This window comes from Rhea pennata, chromosome 12 (assembly GCF_028389875.1).
Source record: "Rhea pennata isolate bPtePen1 chromosome 12, bPtePen1.pri, whole genome shotgun sequence".
Lineage (NCBI taxonomy): Eukaryota > Metazoa > Chordata > Aves > Rheiformes > Rheidae > Rhea > Rhea pennata.
The window spans coordinates 4,961,271-4,980,415 of record NC_084674.1 but is presented as its reverse complement, the minus strand read 5'-3'; the positions used below and the strand labels follow the sequence as shown (position 1 = coordinate 4,980,415).

General features: G+C 38.3%; 1 protein-coding gene across 3 annotated transcripts in view; it reads right to left on the bottom strand.

The window, feature by feature from the left end:
- Positions 1-4,405: 4,405 nt before the first annotated feature.
- The window catches only part of SHQ1 (SHQ1, H/ACA ribonucleoprotein assembly factor), a 56,301-nt gene continuing 41,561 nt past the window's right edge, over positions 4,406-19,145 (bottom strand). For all 3 annotated transcript variants that reach the window (XM_062585519.1, XM_062585522.1, XM_062585521.1), the window contains one exon: positions 4,406-5,699. In XM_062585519.1, the coding sequence (XP_062441503.1) occupies positions 5,054-5,699 (646 nt within the window). In that variant the 3' untranslated portion in view covers positions 4,406-5,053. The remainder of the gene's footprint in view (positions 5,700-19,145) is intronic.

Genomic DNA, 19,145 nt, shown 5'->3' with positions numbered 1-19,145 from the left:
AGAGGCCTGGCCAAAACCACGCACAGGGGAGCTCGACTTGGCTACGGCCTCCGAATTGCCTCTCCTTACTCCCAGCACACCTTGGGGAAGTACTCTACCCTCTCAAAGCACCAAAGGAGGAAGCACCTTGTGGAGAAAGCAGAGGAGATGTTCCTCACAGATTGCCATCTACATCGGTTTGACCCAAATTCTCCAATGGACTCTTAGGGTTATTGGTCAATAAGGTTACTGCCCGGCTAACTTTGCTAGTTTAAACATGAAACTTTCTGTTCTTTTCCATGCTATCCACTATCAGGCTAAAGGAAGCTTCTCTCATAGAAATGACAGGCTGTTAGGTAAAAGAGCTGGCCTTCCTCATGGAGCTCTGCCATCATAGCCCTCACCTATGATACACAGCTTTTATTCTTGTCCTCAAGGGTCCTCCAAAATACCATTGACTCTGCTGGATTATATTGTGTGTTTTCAATATGAGAAAGTGTTTAATAAAATGCAAATCAATGCTACTGAGCTTGTATCAGGTATGATTTAAGTCAGGTCTCCAAATGCAGTATACATGGTGATAACCCTGTCACTTCTCCAAAATTTAAGAATGCACAAATAGTATGATTTATGGATGCCACAATACTACATACCCCAAATTTTGTTAATACAAAATCATGTCTCGCACATGTCCGCAAAACCACAGATTGCAGCCCACTCACCATCAAAGTGGAGAAAAACAGATCAGTGACAGACATTAAAATTACTTTAAAATTACTGTCTTATTAAGACAACTCAGACGGATACCATTTGTTTGTATGTTACAGCTAATTATTAAATGCTACTATAATATTGAACCAAAAAAAAAAAAGAGAGTTCATCTTAGGTGCTTTCCTGGATGGTGTACCATACTCACATTAGACATTCCTTTAGCGTGGTACCATATTTCCTCCATGTGTAACATGTCCAAACACAACCATAACAATTCCATATTCATTTTGTTCTCCTGGCTTATCTTTTCACAGGAGTGCATTCTTTCTTATCTGCGAGACAAATGGCCTCCACAGAGAGCTCTAAACAGCAAAGCTATTTATCTGTTTGACATGTGTTTCCCTGTTTGTTTTCTCCAGCCTTGAGACAAGCAGCTCAAGCTTTGACAATATTCAGCCGTGTCAACAGTGGAGGGCTGCCTGGCCCGTTCACTTCAGTGATGTGAAAATCAATTTCTTTGAGACATTTTCAGTAGTAAATGAAGTCTAATCGATGTTTTTTTCTTCTGGAGGTAGAACTGAGTCTTTATAAACTTTCTAAAAAGCTGTCTGAAATGAAAACAAAGTAAGTTAATCAGCTTAGTACCAATTTTTTGAGGGAAGAGATGAAAAGGCAGCAACATACAGTGGGCTGTGCTGTCCCCATTTAAAAAAAAAAAAAAGGTTTACTGACTTCTGATTGTTCCTAGTATTTCACTTGCTGCTTGTAATACAGAAATATAACCTTCTTACTGCATCTAATGGACAAGTGTCTCCCTCTCTAGCACAAGCGTGTCTTCATCTTTTCATAACAACTGTTGGATTCAAGGGAAATTGAATCCATGGGAATTGAATCCATGGGAAACCCCTCCCAGACCGTATTCCCCCCCTTGGTCCTGCCAAGCCATGTAGCCAAGATTTAAGAGCACTGGATTCTATGTTTCTCTAGACTTGCCAGCATTAATTCTCATCTATCCTGGCTCTCAGTTACACTTAGGGAGCCCCACTCAAAACAGCAGGGCCGGCACATACGCCACCGAGAACATCAGTATGGCCTGTAGATCCCCTTTCTTCACATCTTTGGCAGGAATAAGCACTCTAGGCACCAGCAAGGATGGAGAACAGAATCTGCAGGGCCTTGGGCAACAACTCAGACTGCTGTCATTCACTTATCCAGGGAGAGAGCCGCTTTCTGTACTAACAGCTCACAAACATCTCGGTGAAGATACAGGGTTGGGAACTAGAACTAACCTTCTCTTGGACCTAAAGAAGGATAGTAAGTCCCAATGACAGTCTCCTGTGGTAGAAGTGTAAGGACCAACTGAACAGTCTTCCCACATCCATCTTAATTGGCTTTATAGGAGCTCTGTACTACCACCATGACAGATGGCTAGGACAAACATACCTTATTTAGGCAGTCTAGATCTTTAACATAAAGTTAGCAAATTGATTAAGAAAACAAACTACATGGATAATTCCATTTGATCTCTCTCCCAGAGCACTCTGCACACCTCAGACACCCCACTTTCCCCTTCTCCAGCAAAATGCCACAGCTCTTCCACTCAGGCTTAGTTCATATTCAAACGCAAGTTACTTTCTGCAGGACTTTTGCCAAGACACTGCAATTCTGTTCCCTTAGCAGTGATTACAAAGATAAGCAACATTTACCTTAAAATGCTATAAATAAGGAGGGGGAAACAAGGGGAGTTGAAGGAGGGAGCTTTAAAACCAACAGACCAGAGTACACATGTACTGAGCTCTTCAGATCTATTAACTAATTTTCAGCCTAAAAAACATGCCAGGACCAAATTCCTATAAAAATTCATCTACCTAGCTCCTCTAGGAAATTTTTACTCCTTGTTGAAGTCCATTCACGTCTTCTAGGAGAAAGCACAGCAGCTTACTTATTGGTACAGGATTCAGGGTTTTGGAGAAGCTTTTGTTTGTATTTTTCCCTAAGTGTTTGCAATTCATGGATTTGACAAGTCTCAGTTAAGGTGCTCCGGTTTTCTTTTAGAAGCGTCTCTTCACTCTCTCTTTAGAGAGGCAAGGCTTCTCGTTCATGAAAACGTCTCTTATTTGGAGAACTCTGGGTGCACAATAACTACCACAAGTCAGACAATGCAGCCACACAGGAAATTCTCATCACCTAATACGGAAAAATTTCCCATCCCACCACTACAGCATTCACAAAATTGCTATCAATGAATATAAAAGTCAGCATTCACTATCAGCTCCACTACCACCAGAGTTTTGCAAAAAGGCAATGACGACTGCCAAACATGGATGAAAACAGAAGGAAATTGTGCATGGAAATAGGACTCCGGATGTACATTTCACAGCATGTCCCAAACGCAGACATGGAGAGGAAGAGGATGGAGCAGAGGCAGAAAGAAAGATGGCAGAACTATATTGTTTTAGGAGACAAACAGCTTGCCTATGCAGGGCCTCAAAGGTGAGTACAATGACATCTAGTTATCTGTGAGTTAACATTTGCGTGTGCTAGGTTCCCATATGGAATTTACTGTGGCACTATGTTGTATAGACAGTTACTTACAGCCAGACTTGATTCTCTTAGCCATGATGAAAAAGGCTTAAATTTAGTATAAAGAAACCATGAATTTAGACTCCAGAAGGAAAGAACAAAAGGATTAATCAAAAACTGACCTCACTCTAGAAGAGGCAGCTAGACTCTGAAAGTCAGCAGATCTGCTGAAAAAAGCCGTTCTCCTTGATGGTCTGCCACAAAACGAGGTGGGGGGGAAGCTAGAGATAAGGGATATTACATATATTTATCAATTTCTGCAATATGTATTTCCTAATCCAATTAATTTAGCTTTCTTCAGTCCTCATGAAGTTGAAGAAAGCTTCAATGTTCACACCTGAAATTTATGAGACAGGGGAGCTGTTTTTTTTTTTTTTTTTTTTTTAAAAAAAATCTCCTTCTCAGACATACATTACATAACTGCACCTACATTGTAGATTTTATTGCTAGCATTTAGAAGAGCAAGTACTCACTGACATGCAAGACGAAAAAGGTTCCACCCTTAGGGAACACAGCACAAAGACTGATTAAGTGACTGGTAGGTATTTAAGAGCATAAAAATAAAAATACTGGCAGATCTGAGTTGCAGCTCTTACTGAACAGGAGAGCTAGCCTGCCAATTTCCAGCAGGGTGTAGCATTGGTGAAAAATAAGACTTAAAGCCTAGGATTTTTTATACTTTTTTATAATAAAAAGGTTGAAAAGTAATCATGACTTGCTCCACCAGAGGTATAAATTTGACAGTACCATTTTGTCAGTCTGTTGGATCAAACCTGGTATTCCACACCCTAGTCCCCTTTAAAAATTCCTTTTGGAGACTGACTAGCACTAAATCATATGCAGCAGCCATCTGATTTCAAGAACCTATCATCAGTTAACAGAAATCAACACAAATTGCATGGACTGATTATTTTAACATTACTAACCTAAAAAGGAGCAAATGAGTTGGCCAAAGCTATGCAACACAACTAATAGCAAACCTAGGTTCAGACAGCACAAGAGGTTTGCTTTCACTCTTGTACTCAAGACCTCGCACCATACTATTTCTCCACTTCGGTTAATACCACTTCAGTGATATTAACAGAATATTCAGGAAGAAATAATTAGGACTTCCATTCTTTAGAGAGGAGCGATGTTTATGTGTGGAAACATTTAAGAATAGCACAAAAGAACAAATATGTCAAATTTTTTGAAATTCCTTATGTAAGAATCACAGAACTATAAGCTATAACCCTTCTATCTTGCACTGAACACGATAAAGAAATTTCCTTTATTTTGTATAACAGAAAATATTTAAAAGTGACAGCACTGTTTAGTTTTTTCAAGTTATTACTATTATTTAAGTGAACTAGTTAGCCATAAAGCATTTTAAAAATCAAAAAATGCAGCAAAAAATCATAAACAAGTTTATACAAACATAAGGATATTTTTCAAATAAATCCCACCACCTAAAAATAGCTAAAATGATGCTTTCAGTTATATTTGATTAGAACATCATACCACCTGATAAACAATGACAACTTTTTCTAGGAGTTTACTGCAGTTAGATTCACACAAGCAGACAAATTTGACTGTTCTATGAGTGAAGCAAAATAAAAGACTAATTATGAAAGTATTACACAATCATATCAATTTCCTTCAAAGCTGTCTTGTCCTCCAAACTGCCAACAAATACAAAGAAAAATATCAACTTTTCTGCAGCTCAGAATAGCCTTAGGAACACCTCATTATAACAATGAGCTGTGTCACCTAACAGGTCACAGTGTATTCTAACACAGTCTTAGTCTTCATCATCTTCTGTGCTGCAAAGAAAAAGCAAAGGGGTTTTCTTTGAAGACACCTCCAAGAAATTTCCATTCCCTTTATTATCTTTTGAAAAACCATTAGGTCCAGATGCACAATTTTCTTGTTGCTGTGAAACAATGCTTCTTGCAGTAGCCAATCCTTCAGGCTGCTCTGAAAGTCTAATTGCAGTGTGCATTTGTTTTTCTAATTCTTCTATTAATCTGCCAGGAACAGATGTAGATTGCAAAGGAACCTTTGATTTTTCATCACTAACCTCGAACATCGAAGTGTTTGTGTCTTGCCTTAATCCATTACAGTCAATAAGCGGAGCTGTCCTCTCCTCTTGAAGTGTGCCTTGTAAAGAATTTATTTTCCCATCTTCACTGGTTGAGGATTCTCGCTCATCTGAATCAGAGCCTTCTGTCTCAGATGAAGTACTGCTTGATTCTTCAGAGTCGCTTGTCTCCGACTCAGAGGAAGGCAGCTGTTGCTTAGAAACTGTGCCAGCAGCTTTTAACTTACTCTCTTCTTCTTGTACTAGCACTGCTGCTGCTTCCAGCTCTTCCAGTTCAAGTCCTATGTGTGACTTGGTGAGTGTTGCTTTCTGCAAGGATTCAGCAAGTGCAGCCAACTTTTTTGACCTCAAACAAAGAACAAAATATGTTACTTAACTTTACAAACAGAACATTCCCATTTGATAATGAGATCACAAATCTCAACTATTTTTATTATTCACTTGGTTTGCAAACAACTTTCTTCTTCAATTACAATTTTAAGAGTAAATGCTCCAGGAAAAAGAGTTCATTAGTATTTTGGGTAACTTCTCCTACAAGGTTAGACAATATACCATAAAGTCCTCGTTCTCAGTGACATTTTCAGAAAAGATACTGCTTCTTTGACATTTCAATAACATACAAAAAAAGGAAAATACTGATTTCAGAACATGTCTTCAAGATCGCTGACTTCTTTAATAGCAAGTTCATCAGTATTTGATTAGTTGGATTAAGTCTGTATGGAGCAAGATCATTTTGTTTTTACTATCCCTCCAAGTACATGCATTAAGCATAGGTGACCTATAGAGCATATTTGATTAGGTTCACCTCAGAGGACTTTTCATTATTTAAAGGCTTAGTTTTTGCTATTAATTCTTCAAGTTATTTGATGCTGTCATTCTGTTTTCAGATTTTGTACTGGTTATGCAATTTAACAATCTCTTATCTCTTACCACATTCTTATTCTAACAAACACAAAACAACAATCGATGAATACCCTGGTTTAGCAAAAGAGCATGTTCCTAATGGGAGCATGCACAGACTTCAGGAACATGGGTCAGTATTTGCTAGTATTCAACCAAGTGATGCCCATTTTCTAGATAAAAACAATTGTATTATGTTGAACTAAATTCTTAGAAGGAGGAAAAGCCTTCAAATTCAAGCAAAACATGAAAACTCCTATATGAAATTAGAGTAGTTTTTCTGTTCGAAAAGTTTATGCTAGACCTCTCTGATGTGCCACTCCTTTCACTGACTGTCTTTCACATTCAGTATGTTCCACAAAACTTAACTTGCTCAGCAAACATTTTCAAAAACCCTATTTAATAGATTTGCTTTGCCATCTTCCATCTGCTTCCTATTCCTCCTTCTCCTAACTTTGAACATTTTTCCAAAGCTCCCCTTTATAGTGGAATCTGAGCATCCCTGTCCCTTCTCCATTAAGTCTAACAAGCCTCATTCTTTAAAGGTTACTGGAGATGAAATCCACCCCTCCACCTCCACCCATCCACACTTTTTAGCTTGCATGTTAAAAATACATGTTTCAGGATAAAACGAGGTACATGATTACTCAAGATTCATTTTGAGTAATAGGCATTTACTAATACATAAAAAGGCGACAATGACGAAAAATTGATACTGACATATTGCACATACATATTCCAGGCCTCCCAGACCTCATCCTTCTTGTATAAGAACATTTAAGAAAATATTCTGCAACTATGCTACCTTTTCCTCTGATATGTCCTCCTCTTTTCAGTTACCTTGGTGCACCTAAACCAGCATATGTTCAATAGACTATCTGAAGGGATGCTTTGCCTTTCATTTGTACGTGTAATGTAACGAACAAGTATCGAGACCATTCAGGTAAAGCCCTACAATAAAGCAGACATGCTGAATCAGCTTCCAGTCTTTGGTACTAACATATCCATTTCCTCAAGCATTTTGAGGTTAGCACATGTTTTACCAGAAAACTGCATCATAGATTTAGGAACAGAGAACAAAAAGCAAAGAGTGCCTTGAAATGAAGGGGGCGGGTAGAGAAACAGGTATAAAATAGCAAACAGGCATCCTGTTTCTTGTTGTAGAGTTTTGCCTCAGACTATCAATCAACTTTTCACCACTTCCTGCACCAGCAGGTCTACTATAAATCCTGCAGTAACTGACTGGGTTTCATTTCCTCCACCAAAGCCTGCTAACCTGCAAGGCATGACACACTGACACTGGAGCAAGCAGCTGATAATGTAATACATGACTCTTGTGAGGCAAAAGTTAAAGTGCTTGTTCTCTCAGTCGAATGATTTTAAAGATCTTTATATTCTATTTCCCAGGGGGGATAATTACTCAGTATAACAGACTCTGCATTTTTTCTTCTGCTCCTAAAAGGAACTGTATTTAAAAGTGGGGGAAGGAAAACTTAATGCAGCTTCTTACACATGTTGGAGACAGTGCAACATTTAAAAACTGAACTTGGAATGAAATTTTACTCAACTTCCTCAGTTCAACCTGTAGACCAGAAAACTGAGAAATAAGTGTTTATATGAAATAACTGAGGCAACAGAAAGCAATTTTCATTTTCTTTTTTAACTCTAAAGCTAAAAATTAAGTCACAACCTGATCTAAGCAACCTCCAACGTAAATACGGAATTCCAAATTTCAGTAAGCTGCTTACTACAGCAGTACTTTGTTCTGATCTTATTCCAGAGAAAAACTTCAACCGATTTGTTTCTTTCACCAAAAACTTGAACTTTTCTTGAAAAGTCACAGAGGATTTGACAAATTGCCAACCACAGCTAGATCAAAAGAGGTATTTTCCTTACTCCATCACAAAAAAAAAAAAAAAAAAAAAAAAAGAAAAGAAAAAAAGAAAAAAGAAAAGAAAAGAAAAGGATTAAAAAAAGAAGGAAAAAAGCCAAATGATTCATAGGAAGGTTCATGAAGCCTTGCAGGTTGGTGGCATCAGAATGACCTGCTTGCAGGGAAATTTGTTTCCTAAACACATCCCTGAGAAGTTGGTTTATACCCTGAGTCAAAGGAGTTTATATCCCTTGCAGAAAGCATTTTTCATCTTTGCTTTTAAGAGTCTCCTTCTTTCCTTCTAACTGAAGGTGTGTGTGTGTGTGTGTGTGTGTGTGTGTGTGTGTGTGTGTTTAAGCCCTCCCCACCATAAGAGCTGTTAACAATATAAAGGTACAAGGCTTTTTACTGTCCTACTACCTGTCTGCAAGAATTCAGCAATGAGTTCCAACAGCTAAATACACGTTGTGCCAAAGAATATTGTTTTTTTTGTTTTCTGTTTTGCACACAGTGCCTTTTAATTTTGCTGACAACCATGAGCAGTTGCAGGCACAGTGATTTCCTCTGGTGATATATCTTCAGCTCCAGCCACCTCAGTCTCACCTATCTGTTTTACTACTGCCATTATAGATAGAAAATCAATTTTCAAAGTCCTATTTATTCTCACATCTCTTCAATCATGTCTGTCACTTCTTTTCCCCATCCTATATATATTTTTTTCAGCTTTTGCCCATTTCCGCTGTTCTAAGTTTTCATGCATATTTCTTCCTGCCACATACTCTCAGGCCTATAAATCAGCTCCTTAAAAATTCCCTCGTCCACTTTTACTGTCTTCTTCTAATACAGTTAACATCGTAGGTATAACAAACAAGCTACACAACTAAGTAACTACATCAAGTATTATGCAAATGTATGGCATCTTTATTAAAAAAGATTTTCACCAGGCTCTGCAGTATGTAACAAGTGTTAAGGAGGAAAACACAGTAATATGATCATTTGAGTCGATGTGCATTATGTTACATTAAATGTGGTACTACTGACACATAAAAGAATAGCCTCTCCAACTCAGCAAGTTTTTGATCACTCTTTACACAAATGCAGTTTTAACACTAAGTCCAAAGAAAACGAGTGAAAACACTGGTGCCCTCATGGAAAATGGACAGTGTACAGAGTATGACATTTTAAAGGCAAGAAACAAAATAAACCCAAAACTCCATCTTCTTGACAAATACATACAGAAAGGCAGAAACTCCAAATTTTCAATTTTCTATTATAAAAAAAGAGCACTAGAAAAACATACTTTTCTGCACAAAGGACTAACAGAATTCAACCAGAAGCCCATAAAATAAGTCTGTCTGTTTAAGGTAATTAGCTAATTAAGTTTTAGGAATCCATTCCACGTCAACTTTAGGACAAAGTGGCAGCATTCAGCAGGGAAAAAAAAAAAAAAAAAAAAAAAAAGGGGGGGCAAATAGCATAAAAATCAGAGCATGGAAAACCTTCCAAGGCATGACAGCAGGTCTGAGTTAACGATTTCTATAGATGAAAGATAAGCAACAATTCAGGAAACAAAATGCAAACATCAAAAATGACATATGATGTATTAGTTAGAAACTTGCAGTAAGCAGGTCCTGCTGTTTCCAAAGTCTTTTGGATAGTATTGTAGAAATTAAACAGCAAATATTTTAATTTTTCAAGTATGATTAATGGAATTGCATGATTACTTTAAGACATGCTCGTTCAGTATGCACATTTGTGGTAACGCTATCTTATTATTATGGTAATAGTGCTCTTACATAAACACGCATAATAAGTTTTAAAGGTGCTACACATGATAATTATTTGTTATCAAGATGTCGGTTGCTTAGGGAAGATGTTTAATTGGAGGCTAAATAGATCAGATGCATGTTTTGTTTAATGTACGGCTTTGAGGAACAGATAACAGTAGAGGCATCTCAGGTCTTGTCCACGTAGTCTGAATTTAAGATTTTGGGAGAAAAGTACTGTAATCCTTCCTTAGGCAAAGAAGTTTCCCCATGTGCTAGAAGAAATTCTTGCTTCATAGCTCTTAGCTTGTAAAGGGGTAAAATGAGAAAAGAATGGAGAATCAAAGGAGATTCAGCAAAAAGCTCATATGAGAGCAGGAATGTAAAAGCCAGGAGTAACATGGCTAATGACAGGGCCAATCAGAAGACAAAGGAGTAAAGTTCAAGTTAAGCCAGTCTGCAGTAGCATTTATATACATAGGGGCTGTAAAAGCACTTGCTGCCTCAGCACAGCCTCTAAAATCGTAGCCTACAATACACAGCCTTTCCTCCATTTCCCTCCCCTCATCTCCTTCAGTCCTATCATTACAGGTTTGCAGCAAAGCCCACCCGTGGCGGTACGAACAGAAGTGAAGGTGATGAGGATCGACTGCAGTGCTGAGGAGGCCAGGAAGCAGGACACGACTTCGAGTCCGATGCGCCTATGGGCTCCTGTTTCACCTTTTGTTCCCGTGCGGGAGGATAGCACTAGGATGTGTCAAGATAGCTTTTATCTCCACAACATGGAGTTGCAAGGAAAGTTCACATAGAAGATATATTTTAGGAATGTGATCAATATATTCTTCCGGGGGGAGGGGGTGGGCAATAGTTTTACATAAGTCAACCGATTCACGGAAGGTAAAGACTAAACACAGGATCTGAAGTATACATCCAGCCTCAAAATCCTCTAGTTTTTCCTGTAGGTTAAAATCTTAAAATTAAAACGTGTAAGTAATTGGTTTTGTATAACTCGTCCATCAGTCCAAAATAGCACCACAAAAGAAAAAAGTTTTTTTTTTTAAAAAAAAGCCTTTCCATCTGCCCGATACTTATACGCCCAATTGTCTCGCTTTAGCAGTTTAGTTAAAAAAAAAAGAAAAACTAAAAACTAAAAAACAATCAAAAAGAGCACTTTGAAAACTAATTGGGACATGGGAGTTACATACCTAAAATACTGTGCAGAAGACTTGCAAACATGGGAGGAAATATAACAGTCAAATTGGCATAACAGTTCTCAAAAGTAGGAGACATCTTGCTATGGAATGTGTGTTTCCTTTCTTGTACAGATATAATCTCTAGCTTGCTTTTGTTCTTCTGTAAATAACAGAACTATTTCTGATGCTGCATAAGCTTGGTTTTACATTTTACATCTGTAAACAAACATCCACTTTTGTGAAGTTCAAAGTGTAAACCAGGTATAACATGACAAAACACAAGTATAAGGCTACAGAATTTTCTTGCTGCCCACCCTTGCTCTATCCCAATCAAGTTAGCTCACTGGGTACAAGAGCTGCTGTGGCAGACCGAGCAATTCTTGCCTGAGTACAACACACAAGCAACAGAACCTGGGAACAGAACAGAATACAGCACGTCTTCCAAAAACATTAACAACAACTTGAGTTGCCAGCTTGGTGTTTGAATTAGACCTAACTGGTTTTGGAACAAGGTTTTATAACTAAAGTTCGTTATATGACCCTGTTAGAATGTGGTTAGGGCCTATTAATTGTGTTACAATGGGAATCAATCCTCCCTGCTAGCAATGCTCTGCCTTGGCTCTACAGGGCTGACAAGCCTTACTTTAAATGTAAAACACTTTACATTATTTATCTTTCAGCCTTACAGGCAAGATAAACAAGACCCAAAGAAACAGCAGATACCTCGTGCAGACACATCTTTGCAGTGCCACGGGTTCCACCAAGAGGGAGCACGGCTCCGTCCCACTGCTAGGCAGCCACCCCCCCCCCCCCCAGCAGGCCTACAATTCCCCAGGATGCATTCACACACAAACTAGCATCATGCTGTGCCAATCAGCAGGGCTGCCAGATATAAAAAGGGCAGTTGTTTAGCTTATCTCCACACAGCAAGAGCTCTGGACAGACAGCATTCAACTATCAGCAAAGTTGATGCACTAAGCTAACGGCTTTCCGTCTGCTGAATTGTAAGGTATTCCCAAATGCCTAGATATTATATGATTACTGTATAAGAAGCTACTGAGTTTAATGAGAAAAAGGTCAATCTATATTTAAAATACCTTTCTCAATAAGGCCTAGAAAAGTTTAGACTTATGAAAGAAAGCTTAATAAATACCCTTTTTTCTTAGATAAAACAGGTGGACAAATAGTACAATCGGTAGTGAGCATAACCACTTTAAATCTGTTCCAGATTACATACCTGGCAGCACTGCTCACAATTTTTTTTTTCCACAATTATTCTTTAGCTAGAGGCATAACTATTAAGCCAATTCTAGAATTAATATCATCTTTCAGATTCCATAACCATCACCAGATATTATCCCAAAGTAGAGCCTCAGCAGTTCAGATAGAGGGTTTGTAAATTTAGTATATGCAAGACAGTGAAATGACAGCTCAGCAGTAAAAGATAACAGAATTTTCTGCCTTGCCACAAGACAGGCAGGGGACAGGCTGCAACAGGACATAACTGATGTTTCTACATGAACTGTCAACAGTGAACAAAAGTTATACAGATCACTGGGCATCTGCAAAGGATCAGACCCTTCACCTCATTTTTTTTTCTTTCTGTTCAGTGTGGTTCCTGCTCAGTTCCATCCATCACTGACCTCCAGTCCAAGCTTTATCATCTAGACACAATGGTTATGAAGAGACTTTAATGTTCAGCCCATTGAAAATGCCGGCATTAACTTCCTAGAACTCTTATCATGATTTGTTGAAATTTTACCTCCCTTCAGCAACAAACCCACTGCTTAAGGTTCTTTGAAAGAAAAGGCTCAACAAGTTACAGCTGACCGAGATATTAAAACACTAGAAACCACTATAGACGACAGAGCATCCAACTATTCTTATAGGTACATGGGGAAGAAAGTAAACTGTTATTTAATCAAAAATTTAGATGATGCTTCTATCTACTTCCTGCACAGCTGTTTTCAGCAACTAAAATGATCTTCTGAAAACATTTCTTGAAGCTTATGATAGAGGTGGCCCTTTTAGATAACACCATAAATTACCAGAATGGCACATTCTGACATCTCAGGCTGGAGGAATAGGTTGTGGAAACAGACACGCTCTTGGAATTACCCTAACATTGCTTAAACCTTTAGTGCTTCCAACCAACAGGTTCTCTTAGACAGGCAACTAAAAGTCAAACATCCCTCCACACCTGAAAAACACCTTCAAACAGTTGGGGCAGGGGGAAGAAGGGAGAAATCTTACAATACAGAATTGAAGGACAATTTGATTTTAATAAAATATTCAAGACATGAAGAAGCTCAGGTTTGATCAACCTCTACTGTGGAGCACAGTGGTGATAATGATGATGGTGCTGAATGCAAAAGCAGACTTCATTAATGTAGGAACATCTAAAGTCAACAGGCACAAGAAAAAAAAAAAAAAAAAAAGAACAAAAGGCCCAACAAGGAGGAAGGATAATGAAAAAAAATCCATACAAATGGACATTTAGCTGTAATAAGAAACTCATCACACAAAACACACCATTCATTTGCTGAAACTACTCTTCAAAAAGTCATGGGTTACAAAAGACAAAATGAGCCTCAGAACACGCCTGGAGATAGAAGGCTCTGACTTAATTACTCCTTTCAGCATATGAGTTTTATGAGATGCCATATTTCAACATTTCTTATTCCAATTTCAAGGTTATTCCTAAAGAGTGCTTGAAGTTATACACTATTTAATGACCTCCAGCTACAGAAAAATTGTTTTAAAAGAGCAAAATCAGCTGTAATACTTACTAGACTTTTCACAATTCTTTTTTGCTGGAAGGAGAAATACATGCACCAAAAGTGGAAAAAAAAATATTTCAAACTATGCTCTGAAACAAATTCACAACAGAAAGCCAGTAGTCTTGGTAAACTTTAACACACAATCATAACCACTTGGCATATCTGTACACTCCATTGCATTACTGACTATAAAAAGAGTGATTTTACCTTTACACTGTTTTTCAGTGCAAAGTACCATATACACCTCTGTTTCCCAATCACCCATAAACCCAGGGAAACTATTCACAGATTTCATTCAGTTCTGGGAACACAACCATTCTCTACAGTGAAACATAGCTAAAACTTAAAGTAGAGCAATAATATCCTGAAGGAGGAAGAGGGAAAAAGATGAGGGAGGAAGTGGGAAAGAAAATACACACAGCAACTAAATCAAAGGACAACCATTTCATGGAAACGAAACACATTCATTCAAAAGAATACTGATGATATTCTGTTGCACTTGCTACATGCACCAAGAATACCACAGGTTTAATGAACAGAAGAGGACAAAATCTTTTTTTACATTCCTTCTGCAAAAATGGCATCACTAACCATGCAATTCACCTAACTGTACCAGTTAAACAGAAAGCCAGAAAGGCAACAAACACATACTGAATCAGTTTCCAGTCTCTATTTTTGTATCTGTTCTCCTAAGATATGATAAAGGTTGCCCACCATAAACCTACCTGGGCTTATGGGATCTGAAAGTATCTGAGAATAGGTAGTATGATGAGAGCTGATGAGATAAACACAAGCAACACCATTCAACAGCTTCATATGTTCATATGTTCAGTCATGCTGTCTACGTCTATTCTTGTTAATTACTCCCTTTCTAATAACTGTTGGAAAAAACAGGCAGCTTCAACAAAATCTGAAAGTGACAGCAGGTCAAAAGATCTTTAAATTCCTACACATTTCTTGAACTTAAATTGAGGTAGACAAAAAAAAAAAAAACTGCAGAGAAAAAGTAGGCAGAACACCGCTATTGTATACTGGCTTGGCAGGAGACCAAGGCGCACACATACCAATTGGCTGATCAGTGCTGAGACTAGCCACAGCCTTTGCTGCCTCTTGCCAGGTGGAAGGGTCAACAGATGGGATGAAGAGCTTAGGGACCATGGCTGAGGAGTATAGGAAGTTTACAGAATCATTTTTTCCTCCCTTGTAAATATCAGACAAAATGGAGACTGTGAAAGTGTTCAGGGCACATGAAGTCTTTACCTTAAATATAATAACAACAAGAGCACTGTGTTCAAAAAGCAGTCTGGAAAATCTCTCTCTCTCTCTCTCTCTCTCTCTCTCTCTCTAAGATGTCACCATTTTAAATTGACCAGATCAGAAGTGCAGAAATCCAGCACAAAGAGATTACTTTTGAGAAATCAACCACTTGTCTCCAGATAACAGAAAGTAGTCCCAAGCTATAGAACAACTGCTGATGGGGAAGCATCCAAAGGGTTTGAGAGGAATGTAACAGGCTTTCATCTTGAAATTCTGGCTTTTAAAGGGCATTACATGAATTCTGAAACTAAGAAAGAGTAATGTATTTATGCTGCAATTCAACTGGCAGTCTTGTAAACATGAACTGCCATCTGCACAGCTTAAAGGATTACAGTTTGTTAAACATAAATCAAATATAAAACGCACCACCATCATTTCAGTAAGTGACTTCTTTCATGTTAATAAGTTTTTTCATCTTTCCAATGACTTTTCCATCTCTATTTATTCTGAAATTCCATAGTGCTTATTTCATAATGAGTATAAATACTGCATGAGCTGAACTTCGTATTTATAAATATTTTTAAAAAGTATGAAGCTTTCCAATAAAGCATCTTACTTTTATTACTTGGTCTTGCTAAACTGAAACTAAACATATCTCAGATGATAAAAGAAATCAAGTACAGCTTACTTATGCAGATCATGCTATGAAAATATTCATAAGAAGAAACAGAATTAATATTGGACTATAAAAAGAAACTGAGCAGTATTTATACACTTTGAGAATCCTTCAACCGGGTTTAGAAATAGCTCAGTGTTGCCAAAATAGCTTCAGCTAAGTTGCAACCAGTCCAAATATCTAACAATGGCACAGCTTCCAAAGTGGAAGGATAAATAGGAATAATAAAAGATGAATAAATAGCTTACACAAAGCAGAGCCAAAGAAAGAAACACTGTTAAAAAATGTGGCAATAAGCATTGGCTGTATTACAGAAATGGAGAACAATCGTTGATGCTCCATCAGCCCTACATCCATCTTAAATTTCTCAACTACCATTCCATGGAACTGGGTCTGCACCTTGTATCTCTGGTGAGCTATGGTACAGCATTGCTAACACTGTAAATTAAACTATTTGCGTTAGAACAAAGGAATGAAAGGTATCCACATAAAACAGCGCATGAGACGAGACTCCTCGGTGTCAGAATAATGCTAGTAAGGTCACATACTACAAAATTAACACAAACAATGACAACAGGCAGAGTTAAAGGTAATATTTCAAACATTTCTCCAAAATGATCCTATCCCTTTACAGCGGAAGTTATCAACCAAACAATGAGAATCCTAGTGAGGCAGATTGGAGTTCTGACTGTAACATCACTCCGTAGTTTCTGACACCCACACCACGTGAAGGAAAAGCACCACCCATAGCCTTCCCACTCACAGTCCTTCGTCAGCTCACACAGTCTAAACAGGGAAATGCACCTAAAGCCTGAGCAGCTTGCAGATTCCCAGCAGAAAAGCATAGATTTTTGCAAGGGTCCAAACTGATCAGCCTCCTCCCATCTCCCCCTCCACATCCCTGAGCTTGTAAAAGCACCTAGCATCAGACAGTCCAGTCCATAATCAAGCCTTTTGTGCATTATATTAATACTACCATACTCCACTGAAATGGCTGGGGATCTGGCTTCCTGATTCCGACAGGGAACTTACAGGCTGCAAATCCTTTCCATCACGAGTAGTTGGCCAACAGTAGCAGTTCTTGCAGGAAGAAGTCCTCAGGGAATAGTGGCCAGTAGGTGTTAGGCCACCAACTGTAAATTACCATCTCAATAAATTCAATATTTCTTCTCTCATTCTCTCTCTGCTCAGTGCTGAGATTTATAGGGGAATCACTGTAAGGATCAGGAGAAAAAAAGTGGAAGAGACCAAGCCAGCTACAGACAAAGTTGAAAACAAAACAGGGAGGCATTATCTGCCTGCAGATCAGCATCCCACTTTGATCACAGCTACACACTCCACCTGCTTCCAAAGGCAACAGCTACACAAGCTCATACTTCCCCAGTCAAAACAGGAGAAGAATCAGCTGAGATGCGCTGACTGAAGAAACATGACACAAATTGCTGACCCTTCTGTAGGCAGATAGGAATTGCCTCCCCACAACTTTGGAAAATCAAAGCAAGCGCCTGAGGGGGGAAAAAAATGGCTTTCTTCTTTCCCTTCTCTACCCACAGCAAGGTGCACTCAGACAGAGCCTGAAGGAATGAGCTGTAGAAAAGTGATGAAATAAATAAAGAAAAAAAAACCAACAGAAGAAAGGAGAAAAACATCAAAGGAAACTGCAGCTAGCAGCTGGGAGGAGAGATTAAATCCCTTGTTAAAAATCCATGTTTTACAGGGCTTGCTAAAACATATATAAAGGGGAATTTCTGGTATTATATCCACCTGTCTATCACATTTTTCAGCCTGCAGGGCAAAGAGTGTTTTGCTTTAGGTCTCTTAAGTCTGTAAATAGCAATACCCAAGTAATATAAAGTACTAAGTGCCCTATGTGTGCCTACTGCTTTACAGACAATTGAAGTGACAGCTCAGGCCTTAAATAAGATGCAATGTTTAATGAGAAGCATGGCAGCTCAAGATGACAATAAACAAAAGAAAAATATATTAAAGAACATGTATCATAACAGTGAAAGATGAGACAAATATACAATGTGCTTGTAAATTATTAGTTACTATTTTTAAATCAAAGAATTATGCACGATCTAACAATTAAGAGCAGATGACTACGAAGAAAAAAAGAAAAAAGCTGGCTTCTCTACCAAATTCATGCACCAATGGCTAGTGTGCTCTTTGACAGATTGGTAAATTCTTACCTTACTTCTAAGGAAAATGATAGTACTTCCTTTTTTAAGAGCAGAAAAGGGGTATTTTATCATCATAATACATTCCACAGAAACCCAAGTATTTTCTGCTCCAGGACCATAACTAGTGTTTGAACCATGCAGTATTTTTCAGATCTTGATGGAAACAAATAAGACAGTACAGAATCATTCAACAACCTAGGGCGACTTGTAAATTCACATAACTTTTTCTCCCCCAAATTCTATCCATTTTTCTAACATCTTTTGGAACTGCTGACACTTGAAATAGTCAATTTTTAGCACAGTTTCACAAATGACATACGCTGAGGTCATGCCACTTTGTTCTCCTGCACAGTACCACTCCACTGCTTCAGCCAGGCACTGTACTCACCATCTCACCTACAGAGAGATGAACAGATAAACAGGTTCAAACAGTTCTGAGGTATGACCCAGCCTATTTTTCTGGAGCTGCTATCAACTGCTTTCTGTTCTCCACTCCATAACCATTCATTGTAAATGTGCTATCTTATATCTGACTGTATTAAAGTGCGTGTTGCCCAAACAAGTATATGCTGCCAAACAATCAGGTCAGTCTGTGCAACCCGTCTGCTCAATTCATTTTCTGTCTTTTTAAAAAACTTTTAATGTCACAGTAATTTCTAAGATGTACACTATATTTTCTTACAGATTGTTAAAGATACTGGACAGTACTCAAAAAATGGGGAAAATGGATGTTCTTCATCCAAAAACAAAAGAGAGTCTTTCCCCAGTCCTTTTTTCCATTTTCCAGTACTTGCTCGAACATAAGCATATTAGGAAACCCAAGGGTTCGTGGCATGTAAACAGAAACATACATAAAGATAAACCTCAAAGAGTCTGCAGAGCAGCCATTTAAAGTAGCCACTCCCATTATCAGTAAAAGCTTGAAAACCAGCTGGAACATCTGAAAGTCTATACACCACTACAGGCCACCAAAGAAGTGAATGAAAAGCAAACCTAATGCAGCATGATTACTCAAAGCAGCAAACAAATGTGGTGCTGCAAGCAGAACTTGCTGCCAGCAGTAGTAATGCCAGTTTGTAAAGCCTGCTAAGAAGGAATTACAGTAATTGAGCCCTGTAGTCATGAACTACTATTGCAAGTTATCATAGGACAAATAAGGGTGAA